Source organism: Oncorhynchus mykiss, chromosome 15 (assembly GCF_013265735.2).
Source record: "Oncorhynchus mykiss isolate Arlee chromosome 15, USDA_OmykA_1.1, whole genome shotgun sequence".
NCBI lineage: Eukaryota > Metazoa > Chordata > Actinopteri > Salmoniformes > Salmonidae > Oncorhynchus > Oncorhynchus mykiss.
Window position 1 is genome coordinate 50228566 of NC_048579.1, and position 14129 is coordinate 50242694.

A 14129-nucleotide genomic window follows, 5' to 3' on the forward strand; every position below is an offset into this window, starting at 1 on the left:
AACAAACAGCGTGTTCAAGGTGAGTCAGAAAGCCTTTTGGCACACTCGCTGCTTTAGAAAAAAAAACATGCGTGCGTATGCGCAAGGAAGGACACACACACACACACACACACACCACACACACACACACAGTTGGCTGGAAAGACAAATCCGCCACTGACAGACAAGAAGGTAACAGTACCATGGCTCCTGAAGTCCTCCTCAAAGTAGTCCCTGTTGAGGGCGAACTCGGGCTCCTCCGTGTAACTGTATATCTCTGTGGGAAAACAGGAGAGACAGGGGAACCATCAGACAGACAGGATGACATACAGTACAGTACTGACGGATTCAACAGAGCTAATGCCATGAAAGACATCACGGGGTATACTGTAGTGGAAGCCCTGTATGGCTCAGTTGGTAAAGCATGGGATTTACAACGCCAGGATTGTGGGTTTGATTCCTGGGGCCACACATTTGTCAAATTCATGGAAGCAATGTGACTAAGTCGCTTGGGATAAAAGTATCTGCTAAATTGCATATATTATAAGGCAACTCTTTCACTAAGTACCTTTCATAAAGAATCTATTTGGCTCCCAGTTATCCTTTCTGTCGTGTTTTTGTTAGATTCATGACATCGCTGACTAATCCTTCTTCAGCGAGTATACAGTAGTTACAGTGCCTTGCGAAAGTATTCGGCCCCCTTGAACTTTGCGACCTTTTGCCACATTTCAGGCTTCAAACAAAGATATAAAACTGTATTTTTTTGTGAAGAATCAACAACAAGTGGGACACAATCATGAAGTGGAACAACATTTATTGGATATTTCAAACTTTTTTAACAAATCAAAAACTGAAAAATTGCGCGTGCAAAATTATTCAGCCCCTTTACTTTAAGTGCAGCAAACTCTCTCCAGAAGTTCAGTGAGGATCTCTGAATGATCCAATGTTGACCTAAATGACTAATGATCATAAATACAATCCACCTGTGTGTAATCAAGTCTCCGTATAAATGCACCTGCACTGTGATAGTCTCAGAGGTCCGTTAAAAGCGCAGAGAGCATCATGAAGAACAAGGAACACACCAGGCAGGTCCGAGATACTGTTGTGAAGAAGTTTAAAGCCGGATTTGGATACAAAAAGATTTCCCAAGATTTAAACATCCCAAGGAGCACTGTGCAAGCGATAATATTGAAATGGAAGGAGTATCAGACCACTGCACATCTACCAAGACCTGGCCGTCCCTCTAAACTTTCAGCTCATACAAGGAGAAGACTGATCAGAGATGCAGCCAAGAGGACCATGATCACTCTGGATGAACTGCAGAGATCTACAGCTGAGGTGGGAGACTCTGTCCATAGGACAACAATCAGTCGTATATTGCACAAATCTGGCCTTTATGGAAGAGTGGCAAGAAGAAAGCCATTTCTTAAAGATATCCATAAAAAGTGTTGTTTAAAGTTTGCCACAAGCCACCTGGGAGACACACCAAACATGTGGAAGAAGGTGCTCTGGTCAGATGAAACCAAAATTGAACTTTTTGGCAACAATGCAAAACGTTATGTTTGGCGTAAAAGCAACACAGCTGAACACACCATCCCCACTGTCAAACATGGTGGTGGCAGCATCATGGTTTGGGCCTGCTTTTCTTCAGCAGGGACAGGGAAGATGGTTAAAATTGATGGGAAGATGGATGGAGCCAAATACAGGACCATTCTGGAAGAAAACCTGATGGAGACAATGATCCAAAACATAAAGCAAAATCTACAATAGAATGGTTCAAAAATAAACATATCCAGGTGTTAGAATGGCCAAGTCAAAGTCCAGACCTGAATCCAATCGAGAATCTGTGGAAAGAACTGAAAACTGCTGTTCACAAATGCTCTCCATCCAACCTCACTGAGCTCGAGCTGTTTTGCAAGGAGGAATGGGAAAACAGTTCAGTCTCTCGATGTGCAAAACTGATAGAGACATACCCCAAGCGACTTACAGCTGTAATCGCAGCAAAAGGTGGCGCTACAAAGTATTAACTTAAGGGGGCTGAATCATTTTGCACGCCCAATTTTTCAGTTTTTGATTTGTTAAAAAAGTTTGAAATATCCAATAAATGTCGTTCCACTTCATGATTGTGTCCCACTTGTTGTTGATTCTTCACAAAAAAATACAGTTTTATATCTTTATGTTTGAAGCCTGAAATGTGGCAAAAGGTCGCAAAGTTCAAGGGGGCCGAATACTTTCGCAAGGCACTGTAACTACTGTATACTCGCTGAAGAAGGATTAGTCAGCGATGTCATGAATCTAACAAAAACACTGTAAATGTCAACTGTCACTCCAGCCTGATCGAACAGTCACAAGAGAGCAACGGTAGTGTGTGTTTGTGTAAGCTAATGTCTCAGCGGGACTAGCGACCTAACCAATGCAGCTGAATTCAACAAGGGAAAAATATGACCTTGCATTGACTCAATCCCATGTAGCTGCTGACAGCGCAGCACTGTACAACAGTGATCACCAAAGCTACAGGGGTTACCTTGCATGATTTTGTTCCAGCAACTGTTCAATAAGGTGCTTGAATAATGTGCTTTGTGGTTGGAACAAAAGCCTGCCCAATAGCTGCCCAGGTCTAGGGTTGGTGACCGTCGGGATAGGGTTTAAAGAAACTTACCTGAGAGTTCAGCAGTCAGGCTGTCTGTGTCCCCATACTCAAACTCCAGGTTAGGGGACTCCATGGAGCTCTGAAAACAGAAAACAACATTGAAGTCTTGGCAGAATTGCAAAGGGAAATGAAGGCACATGACACACACACACACACACACAGACACAAACACAGACACAGACGCAGACGCAGACACAGACACAGACGCAGACACAGACGACACCCCTGAATTCCTTTATAATTATTGCATGGCTATGCAAATACAGGGAACAATCAGAGTGTAAAAACTGAATGAGAGGTGTGCAGGAGTCAACATGCCCTGCATTTCAGAATGGGTTAACGGACGTATCCAGTTAAGGATCTTTGATGCCGCTCTGACTTCAGCCTCACCCCATGCCCTCTGGGCACTTTACTGCAGGACACCATAGTACATACATACATACATACATACACACATACACACATACACACATACACACATACACACATACACACATACACACACACACACACACACACACACACACACACACACACACACACACACACACACACACACACACACACACACACACGGTGGGAATAAGGACAGAGACAGGGCCCGCCTCTGTTTGCCGTCATAGCCACTTAAAGCATTATTTTCCCAGGTCGAGACAGACTGATACAGTATGCATGATCTCACCAGTTATCAAAGCAGCGCAGAACAACAACATTCTCATACTGCCAGCCAATACAAAAGATTGTAGCACTTGGACAGAGACAGACTAGACTTTGAAATAGGTTGAGACCGGCCGTTAGTCAGACTTGTGAGAGTGTCTCAGCAGCAATTTAGTGACAAAGAAAATGACAGCGAATCACGGTCCTTAAATGGCACGTGTCAAAGCCTGAGCCTTTGCTGAAGTGTGAGGACTGTCTGTAGTTGTTTCTTCCATGCATCCTACCACAGAAGGGCAGCGATAGCCAGGGATAAGCTAACATCTGTAATTCACTGGAACCTGAAGAACCCAAAGCCTCAGAGCCAGAAACAGTCTGTCAGATTAGGTTGAGATCCAATAGGAGCGATTGAAAACGTAAGAATCGTTTGGCCTAATGATTTGTTCACTCCAAATACAGTTGGCACAGATCCCACTCCAGATGCAGACTTGTTGTGTCGTACGAGGTGATTTTCTGACTCTGAGTCAGTGGAACGTGTGTCCAAATAAGTCATTCAGAAACTGGGCTGGACTCAGAATGACCCACACACACACACTGTGCATCTCAGACGGCTGAGAGAGCAGGAGTCACAGCAGGCTAAGGAGGGAAGATGACGGCGTACCCTCTGACGGGGAGAATGACACATTCCCAGAGGATGAGCCTGGGGTTCAGGGGCCGATAGTCTCACAGTGTGACAGGGCGACAATGGAGGTAAGCTTTGGGGGGAAATCACTAGGGAATATATTTTGGTCTTCAGAGAAAATGGACCAGTCACGGTTTGATGTGCTACATCGAAAATGTGCTCTAGTTAGGTGTTCAAACTTTAGGTTAATTACACACTAAACCACTGGCCCCGGGGATCTGCAGGGTGAAGGCTTTCGTTTCAGCCCGACACAGTATCATCACCACTAGAGAACGAAAAGAAAATTGGTATCATATTTCACTCTAGTTAAAACCATGTCATGCCAGTCTAACCACTGACACCGATGTCACTGTGCTGACTGTACTGACCGTGACACTCACATTGCCTTGAGTGCAGATAGTGATGTTTCTCAGAGACCAAGCTAAACCCTCAACCCCATTTCAGCGCATGATTGTTTGATTGGGATTATAATAAAACACAGACCTCAATCCTAGTGTCTGATTGGCTTAGTCCCCCCCACCAGAAAAAAAACGAAAGGTTTTTATTGTTATTGCTCTCAATAGAGCTCTTTCATGTTTGTCTGAAGGAGAGTGGGGAATTTGGTGTCTCTCACTCAGCTACCCATGGGCATCAACAATTCTCTCCACCTCCCAACCAGCTTGCTATGAACACTGCCCTTCCTTCCACACTGGCACAGTGAACCCTGCACTCCGCCGTCAGTGTGCGCAAACACTGGGCATCCCGTCAAAATACCCACCAGCCCCCATCAACCCTCCTCTCACATGAGCATTTGTTAAAAATAACCTATGACCAAAGCCAGCCAGCCAAGCCAATGGGCCAATGCAATAATAAACGTGAACACAGATCACACGAGGAACAGCCTGGACAAAGAAAGATAATTAATTGGTTTGATCATATCGGCAATGACTTAGGCGTACATTGTGTGGCTTTGCGCACTGAATCTAGTCTTAGGTATTGACTACACCAGGTGTTGGCCGGGGTAGGCCGTCTTCGTAAATAAGAATTTGTTCTTAACTGACTTGTCTAGTTAAATAAAGGTGACATAAAAAATGAAGATGTAGGCTACCTACCACCGCAGTTCACCCACTAGCAGGGCTAGTCTGGATCTGGGTTATACTGCCAAGATATGAATCCAAAATGCTATTGATTTGTTTTTCGCTTTTAACGGCTGAATTCATTAGTTATTAGAAAACAATATGCTGTATCATATGTAGTATGGAACATAATGTCAAGCGTGTTTACTTGAGTGCAACTACAGGCCATTGAGGTACAATATAATTACAGAAACATTTTGAAAGCCTAGTGTGTTTTTGTATTTGATAAATATCCAGTTAGTAATTACATCTTAATATGTAATAATTAGGAAACTAGCTAATATCCTATGCCTTATTCTATCCATTTCAAATCCACTCTTCCTGCACTGGCAAAAAAATGCAATTCAAAAATAATATTGAGTCACACAGTGACATATCTACAGATAGGCTGCTGCCCGAGCATATGGGACACACCGAATTAACATCAATAAGGTGTATATAAACCTAATGTATATTTGCCAATCTGACACCGGTCTACGATGCACAAATTCACAGGCGGCGGGTGCAAGACAAGACTCGACCACAAAACGGCCTGGACATTGACAGTCACATTAGCTACCTGCATTTGCCACGTTCAGAATTAACCATAAGCTTACGGTATTTATAGCATCCACTTGCGCTGTCACCAAAATAACAACCCGGGCTGCAAGCTTTCACAAGCGGCTCTGTAGCAAAAGGGCATTTAAAGCTCCCCAGCAACAACACACCACACGGACACCGACCCCTCTATACCGGCTCAACGAGTAGCTACAAACTGGCTTTACCTCCCAATCCTTCAGCAGATTCTTGAACACATCTCTCCCATTCGGCAGAGGCCTTTGCTTGTTGCAGTTACTGTTAATGTTATTAATGATAGGTACCTCCATTTCGTCCGCCTGCATCTTTCTGTGTCGGTTCGTTCACTTTCTCTGCAGCTCGTGCATTCCGGTAAGGCTCTCGAGCCTGTCAAATTGTAACAGATTTCAGTATTCCAAGTTCAGAAAATCCGTCCCCGTCCGTGTGATTGGTTGACTGGACGCCAGAGAGGGCGGGGTTAACTTCTACTGTAAATGGTGACTGGCGGGTTGGTCTTGCCCACTAGTGAATCAGTGGGGTAGATGATGCGAGTGATCTAATGCGGTCAATGAATTGGTGCTGATGCTGAGCATTCCACAATGGCACCTGCATTAGAAACATTGTCCGTTTCTGTGGATTGCATGAGACATGTGCTATTATAACAAAGTACTGATAGGCCATTCACTTGCATCTATTGCTTGAATGTAACCACACCGTGTTCACACAGCTGTGTAATCCATCTTGATCTGTCAGAATGACTGGATTGTGCATATGTTATCTGTCATATCGTGATTTCCTCCACACCTTAGTCAGAGCGGGTATTTCAATCAATCCAAGACCTGAGACAAGACACGAAACTTATGAGTCAATAAAATGATTTCATACCGAGAGAGTAACAAAGCAGCTTAAACTAATCAAGAGCTTGATGCCTATTTCGTCAAATCAGGTATCTTACTGCTGGGCCAGAACAAAAGCCTGCACACCCTGTCAGGGCTTCCAGGATCATGATTGAAGAACACTGCTCTAGAGGGAATTTAATATTCCCCCAAAACATCCATCCCTTGAGGCAGGCTGTCACATTGAGTGTTGGTAATGTAGGGATCGATAGACGAGACCGAGACCACTCAACAGTCACTCTCATCCCACCACCGCCATAGTGAACGGAGTGAATTATTGATTAGTGACTGTAGCAGGAGGCTGCTTGGTGTAGATCGCCTGGCTCCCCTCTCAGCCCCCCGTAACAACCCCTGGCTGAGAAAAGCACTAAACATGATCTGATTGGAGTGTACAGTTTAATGAAAGCGCAAAGGTCATATCTGTTTCACGGACGTGAACTTGACGCATGGTGGCTGGTTGGGTGCGAGGGTGTTTATACTGTGTGCAGGGATTTATGAATGAAGAACGCTGGTCAAAACAAACATGATTACGGTGTGAAACACCTGTGTTCTTGTCATTCTGTTAAGGCCACCTTAATGGTGTTACTATTTGTTTTTTTATTTTTATTAGAACTCATACGTAAGCATTTCACTGTAAAGTCTACACCTTTTTTGTATTCGGCGCATGTGACAAATACATTTGATTTCATATGGTTAATATTGGTGGCTGTTAGGGACCAAAACAACAGTTTAATCATGAATTCTTTAACTTGCGTTTTTGCCATTGTGTGACAACTCTTTCACATGAACTGAATGAAATTGATGTGTGTGTGTGTGTGTGTGTAGCATGAACGGGATAATAGGCAGTCAACATCTGATTGTGTGTGTGCGCCTCAGTGTCTGTAGCAGAGTGGGTGCACTCTGATTAAGTCACTCACGACAACTCTTGACTGAGTGGCAACAACAGCTGCTTTCGACTGCTCGAGACACACCCAGTGTCACCCGGCAACACAGTAATCAATTTAATCTGAGCGCAGAGCCCAATTATAACCCCATGACTGAATAAGTATCCACATTTATAAGAGTTCTGAGAACATAAGTAAAATGGACACAGAATATATCGTTTGTTGAGTCACTGAATAACCAGTGTTAATGTTACACGCATGTCCTTTCACAATTTAACTGCAGTCATAAATAAGTCTTATGTGAAACGCCCTAGTTCACAATCATACTTTGTTTCTAGCACTTCGCATAACATCCTCTGTTCCTCTCTCAAGTGGTGTCATTATTGATGTCCGTCATTCTTTGAACTCAAGGTAATGGGAAATCAGTTTACACAGGCAGCCCGATACTGATCTTTTGTCCAATAATTGGCAAAAGACCTGATCGGTTAATAGCATTTAGTGGTAAAAGATCAGAATTGGTCTGCCTGTGTAAACGCAGCCATAGATGCCTAATAGGCATTGGTGGCAATCTGTCTATCTAAATGTAGGTATATTCAAGGAAATACATGAAAATGAATACAAATACAGCACATAGACGACAAAGGTTGATACAATATTTTACATTTTTATTCTTTAAGATTACAGATGTATTATTGCTCATCTATCATTATCACTTGCAATGTTTAAACATCGTTTCGACAACTTAAAAATTTGAGAAGAATTGTCCATTTGTACTGACTGAGGATTTACAACAATAAATACAAGAGTTGATATGCTGTAATTCCTATACTTTTGAGTTAACCATACAAGATGCTGGCGTTAACCCTGCCCATGTGATGCAGCTATTGGACCGACTAATGCTCTTTCACCCCCGGAACGCACAGGCTATGATCCTGAGACAACTGCATCGAAGCAACCATGTCCTAACATCAAATGACCCCCCCCCCCCCCCACTACCCACACACGGGTAATGTTCTAAAAGTCAGACAAACAGACATATGAGTAGTATGGATGGTCACAGACGGGGTCTCTGACTTGGATGGTTATTATGGAGGCTGGGGGGCATAAATGCACAAATGGTAGCTCACAAGTATGACATGAACACAGTGACAGTTTAGAATGTAGGATTGGGAGCATATGGGCGTATATTCTCATGGATTTAGTTCATTCTATGCCATGTATATAAAAATGAAAAGAAACGCTGGATCCTCCCCGCTGGCTTGTACTATGGGCTTTTGGTTCAGGAGAAAACTAACAGCCGGGAATCGAAAAGTTGATCTAAAATGTTGAGTAAATTAAGTCGGACTAATAATCGTACCAGAGGAGTTTGGCCCTCAACAGGAAACCTCAGCAAACTAGCGATGACACCAAATCTTGGACAGTTATAAAAAGGTGACTATTACCTTTTATCATAAATACATAAGAAATTGGAACAACGAGGTAAACTGAAGCCTGAAGAGGTGACATTTTTTTTTTTAAGAACGTGTGAAATGTAGGTCCCCAACTAATTACAAGCATTATGTAATGATCCAGCCATCAAGCTATAGCCTCACTGCAGTTAAACACAACTAACCCCTGACAACGGCTATGTGTACCAATTGGTTTTAGAGCTGTAAGTACTATACACATTTGCTTACTTATTGAGGACTCGCCAAAGAAACAAGTACCAGCCTGGCTGCACATTCTGCATCTCACTGAAATAGTCTGTCACAGCATTCAAAAAAATCATCCAGAACATTTATTACATTTATCATATAACATTTAATTGCTTATCTTTATAATGAGACAGATGTTTAATTTCAAAAAGGTAAGATATTAGATGGGTGGAGGAAAGATAGAAAAATCAACATTTCTACATAAATATCTAAATATATCCCCTTGTAATGATCTCCCATACCTGTCATGCCTCTAATTAAGCAATAAAGCACGAGGGGGTTTGTGGTATATGGCCAATATATCACTGCCAAGGGCTGTTCTCATGTAAGACACCGTGGTTTATTTTGTCATATAGCACAAACCCCCTGAGGTGCCTTATTGCTGCTATAAACTGGCTACCAACGTAATTAGAACAGTAAAAATACATGTTTTGTCATGGTGGTATAAGGTCTAATATACCAGGGCTTTCAGCCAATCAGCATTCAGGGCTCGACCTACCCAGTTTATAATTCAGTATAATGCTTTGAAAGGAGAATCTAGCTCCGGACATCGTGGATGTCATAAACTCTGGTTGGCGGAATACTTTTCATATAACTTCAACACTAGCATCATCGTGAGAGCAGTGTGGGAGCTGAGGAACAACATTTATTATTGAGTGACTGTTGGACAGGCAGCTGAGATGGATTCCCTGTGTTTGAGTGATTGGTTGAGACCTCCCTCTCCCACCTATCACAGGGAAAGAACCCGGCCCCACGCCTGTCTCGGTCCAGTTTGATTGAGGGAAAAGGACAATCAACGCATTAAAACATACCTAAAAACAAGACAAGGAAAAAATCTGAATCAAATGATCAAATGAAAGACAGGATATGATTGGACCCAATGACCCCCCCCCCCCCCCACACACCTCTTCATCTAATCCCTTTCAATTTATCTTTGAAAACAAAACACAAATCAAGAGTAGGAAAAGACAAACAACAGGACATGAACCACATGTCCATCACTAAATCTTCAGAGGTCATCGTTCAGATTTTTTGTTGTTGTACATTTCAGTTTTTTTTGTTTTTCTTCATCAATAGTTTCTCCATCTTTAGCTTTTAAACGAACAATAAAAAGATCTCGCAAGGGAGTTTTTACGTACGACTGACTGACACACAAGTAGCTAAGAGAAAACCAAATGGTGGAAACTCCAGGAGACGCTAGCTAAGGAGCGCAAAATGGCAGGAGCAGCTCAAAAAAAGGTTAGTTACACTATTCTAGCGTAAATAAATAAACACTGCCAAAGCGCAGGTAAAGCCACGCCCTCCACTCTGACCAATAAGCACAGAGCTCCTCCTCTCGCCTTTCTTCTGGGTTCTGTACGATTTATGGAGCCTTGGTATTTTCTTCATTTCAGAGTTGGTTTAATACCTTGGGGAGAAAAAAAAAGAAGGTCAAATCATGTTGTTAATGTTATGTAACATGGGAAGAATGGAAAAATCTCTACCAGCATATCTCTCTAGCAGCATAGCAGTCTCACAGTGCTTCTACATCTGCATTGCTTGATGTTTGGGTTTTTTAGGCTGGATTTCTGTATAAGCACTTTTATAAAGGGCTTTATAAATACATTTGATTGATTAATTGACTTCTCATTATAACTCTGATACACTGTATTTATAGCATCACGCCGTAGTAATATAAGGCCATGAATCATGTAGTCAAAACATTAAGAACACTGCTGTTTCCATGACATCGACTGACCAGGTGAATCTGGGTTCATCTCTTGTTAAATCCACTTCAACCAGTGTAGAGGAAGAGGAGGAGGACAGGTTGAAGAAGGATTTTTAAGCCTTGAGACAATTGAGACGTGGATTGTGTATGTCTGCCATTCAGAGGGTGAATGGGCAAGTCAAAAGATTTAAGTGCCTTTGAATGGGTTTTTCACGCTCAACGGTTTCCCGTGTGTATCAAGAATGGTCCACCACCCAAAGGACTTCCAGCCAACTTGACACAACTGTGGGAAGCATCAAGTCAGCCTCCCTGTGGAACGCTTTCGAACACCTTGCTGCAACTCAATATTAGCAAGGTGTTCATAATGTTTGGTATAGTCAGTGTATGTGACATACAATGTTAGCAGGCAGTCTAAGCATTCAGGCGTTAATGTTTACCTGTAGTAGTTTGGCTTGAAGGGCCCGTTCTTGTTCAAGCCCAGGTACTTGGCCTGCTCGTCACTCAGCTCTGTGAGGTGGGCATCGAACGTAGGCAGGTGAAGACTGGCCACATATTCATCTGGAGTAATACAGAAGGAGGGAGTGGGAAAGAGCCAGAGAAAGACAGAGACAAAGAGAACGAGTGAGAGCGCTTAGTTACTCTAGCTAGCAGGGACACAGGGCTGTTGGCTATTTACTAATGTATTTGTTTGTGATGAGCACATTGGGGCTCCGTCTCGGTCTCTCCCTCCCTCCGTCTCTCTCCGTCAGTGATGGTGCAGTGAGCTTAGCAGCAGGCTCTGACAGGCTGACCTATATTGAGCCTCGTTTTTACTCTAGACACTAGGGGGGGGGGCAGAGACCCAGCTACGCTGTCAGCTGCAGTCACACACACCAACGCATGCACACTCAGGCTCTCAATGAGATGTAGTCTACTGTGAATGAAGCACACCCAGACACACACCCCTTCTCTCTAAATAGAAGGCATTCTACCATGATTTACATATTTTCCTAGTCCGCGCCATGGCTGTAAACGAATAGGACAAATGACTAAACACCACATACACACCCTGATACACAAACACCCAGTGTTCGTTTCGTATCATGACATGGAACATCTATAACCCAATCCAAGACATGGCTGCAGGGGAGGAGTTCCTACCATCTTTATCCCCATCCTGGATATCTCGTGCTCCTCTTTGCTGAGTTGAGTCTTTGTTGTGCATTCTGGCTGATCCCCCTTTCAACTCAATGTTTTCTCCTAAAAGGCTTTTGTCAGAGGTTCAGACAGGCGGACGGGTGCTGTCAGGTCGCTACCGACTGAGGCCTGAGCGAATAAGGATTAGGGAGCGTGTGTGTGCGCGCGAGACCAAGGAGGGATGAAGGGGTGTGTGTGTGTGTGGACATAGAGCGCGGTCTCTTACCCATCTTCTTGGGCAGCAGGTAGACATCCTGTTTGTAGCGTCCCTCTGGGGCGTTGTACAGCTCTATCAGAGCCAGGGCCTGAGGTATGAGACAAGACCCGGATCGTCAATCCCACACACGGCGGTTACCACGGCAACGCCACAGTCGCTCTCATGACGCACACGGGCCTGGCGCCAGCGGCAGAGCAATGGACGAGACCCTAATCTCTACGATTACTGTACGAAGTGGCACACACACACACCCCCCGACGATGATCCACCCCACTCACAAATCCCAAACGCACACGGGCACGCACGGTACCTGAGTGGTGGCGGTGATGGACAGGACAAAGGTGGGGACCGTAGAGCAGCTCAGGTTCAGCAGACGACCCTGAGAACAGATAGAGACACATTGGGTTAACAACCAGTCAATAGCACACAGAACCAGGGATTCTACACCTCCGTGTCAATGATAAGATACTGTGTGTGTGTGTGTGTGTGTGTGTGTGTGTGTGTGTGTGTGTGTGTGTGTGTGTGTGTGTGTGTGTGTGTGTGTGTGTGTGTGTGTGTGTGTGTGTGTGTGTGTGTGTGTGTTTAACACCAAATATCAGAAAAAGTCCAAGGTCAGAATAACAGAAGTTGCCTGTTATCCCAGACAGATGTGGTGCACACAGACATGTAAACAGAGAGAGAAAATGGGACAGGTACTGTTCCTGAGCTCAGACTGCTAACGAGGCAGCGTTCACAAAGGAGGAGGAACTGATCTGCATTTACTACCGCTATCACACACTCATTAGTCACACCGAAAGCCTGCAACAATGTTCTCGTTTCCCAGAGAGGTGCAACGTGTAGTGGCAGTACGCAGAAATGAAGCTTTGGTGGTGCTGCTTCCGTTTCGACTCCCCGTTTGCTGCGAGTAGCAGTAACAGTATAACGGGGCGTACCGTTACTTTACGCAGTGTGCACACACTGCCTGGTGGAACTGAGACAGACCACACTTCCCTACACTTCCCTATTCTGTCGAGAGTGGAGTGCGTCAGCAGAACAGAACACAGACTGCAGATGAGCTCTGCAGAACCAAACTTACAAAACAGACACTTCTCTTGGAAAAAAGCCTCTCGGATCAAGACAGCCGAGGAGAAGTGAGAGTGTCCAGGAGCGAGGATGGAGAGAATAGAGTCAAAAAGAGGGACGAGTGAGAGGGGCAAACAAACAGCAGCGGAGGATTCTATTCTCTGATTAAAGCCTGGAGGAGATCAAACAGACAGACAGACACACTGAAGCACCTGGCCAGCCTGTCTTTCTGCCTGACTCGCTCTCAGTGGCTTCATTCTGTCAGAGACTGCGGTACAGACCCACAGAGAGAGAGCGAGAGACAGAGACTGCGGTACAGACCCACAGAGAGAGAGAGAGACAGAGACTGCTGCACAGACCCACAGAGTGCCTTAGTTTGCTATAAGAGAGGGAGTGCTGTACACACACACACACACAGAGAGAGAGACAGAGGCAGAGACAGAGAGAGACTGCTGCACAGACCCACAGAGTGGCTCCACAGAGTTTGCTATGAGAGAGGGAGTGCTGTACACACACACAAACACACACACACAGAGGCAGAGACAGAGACTGCTGCACAGACCCACAGAGTGCCTCCACAGAGTTTGCTATGAGAGAGGGAGTGCTGTACACACACACACAGAGAGAGACCGAGGCAGAGACAGAGACTGCTGCACAGACCCACAGAGTGCCTCAGTTTACTATGAGAGAGGGAGTGCTGTACACACACACACAGAGAGAGAGACAGAGAGAGAGAGACAGAGAGACAGAGAGACAGAGACAGAGAGACAGAGAGACAGAGACAGAGACAGACCGCGAGAGACCGAGACAGCGAGAGACCGAGACAGCGAGAGACCGAGACAGCGAGAGACCGAGAC

The 14129-nt window shown here is 44.5% G+C and overlaps 2 protein-coding genes across 7 annotated transcripts in view; both read right to left on the reverse strand.

Annotated features, from left to right (window-relative positions):
- The window catches only part of LOC110490240 (striatin-interacting protein 1 homolog), a 44924-nt gene extending 38869 nt beyond the window's left edge, over positions 1-6055 (reverse strand). For 3 of the 4 annotated variants that reach the window (XM_036944538.1, XM_036944541.1, XM_036944539.1), the window contains exons 1-3: positions 5845-6030; positions 2639-2708; positions 182-256 (exon numbers count right to left, since the gene is read on the reverse strand). In XM_036944538.1, coding sequence (XP_036800433.1) covers positions 182-256; positions 2639-2708; positions 5845-5961 — 262 coding nt within the window. In that variant the 5' untranslated portion in view covers positions 5962-6030. Of the gene's footprint in view, positions 1-181; positions 257-2638; positions 2709-5844 lie in introns of all 4 variants that reach the window. The other variant, XM_036944540.1, reaches the window with a different exon arrangement.
- A 2004-nt stretch (positions 6056-8059) lies between these two features.
- LOC110490242 (putative adenosylhomocysteinase 3) overlaps positions 8060-14129 on the reverse strand; it is a 46627-nt gene continuing 40557 nt past the window's right edge. For 2 of the 3 annotated variants that reach the window (XM_036944542.1, XM_036944544.1), the window contains exons 14-17: positions 12521-12589; positions 12220-12298; positions 11255-11375; positions 8060-10517 (exon numbers count right to left, since the gene is read on the reverse strand). In XM_036944542.1, the coding sequence (XP_036800437.1) occupies positions 10511-10517; positions 11255-11375; positions 12220-12298; positions 12521-12589 (276 nt within the window). In that variant the 3' untranslated portion in view covers positions 8060-10510. Of the gene's footprint in view, positions 10518-11250; positions 11376-12219; positions 12299-12520; positions 12590-14129 lie in introns of those variants that run through there. The other variant, XM_036944543.1, reaches the window with a different exon arrangement.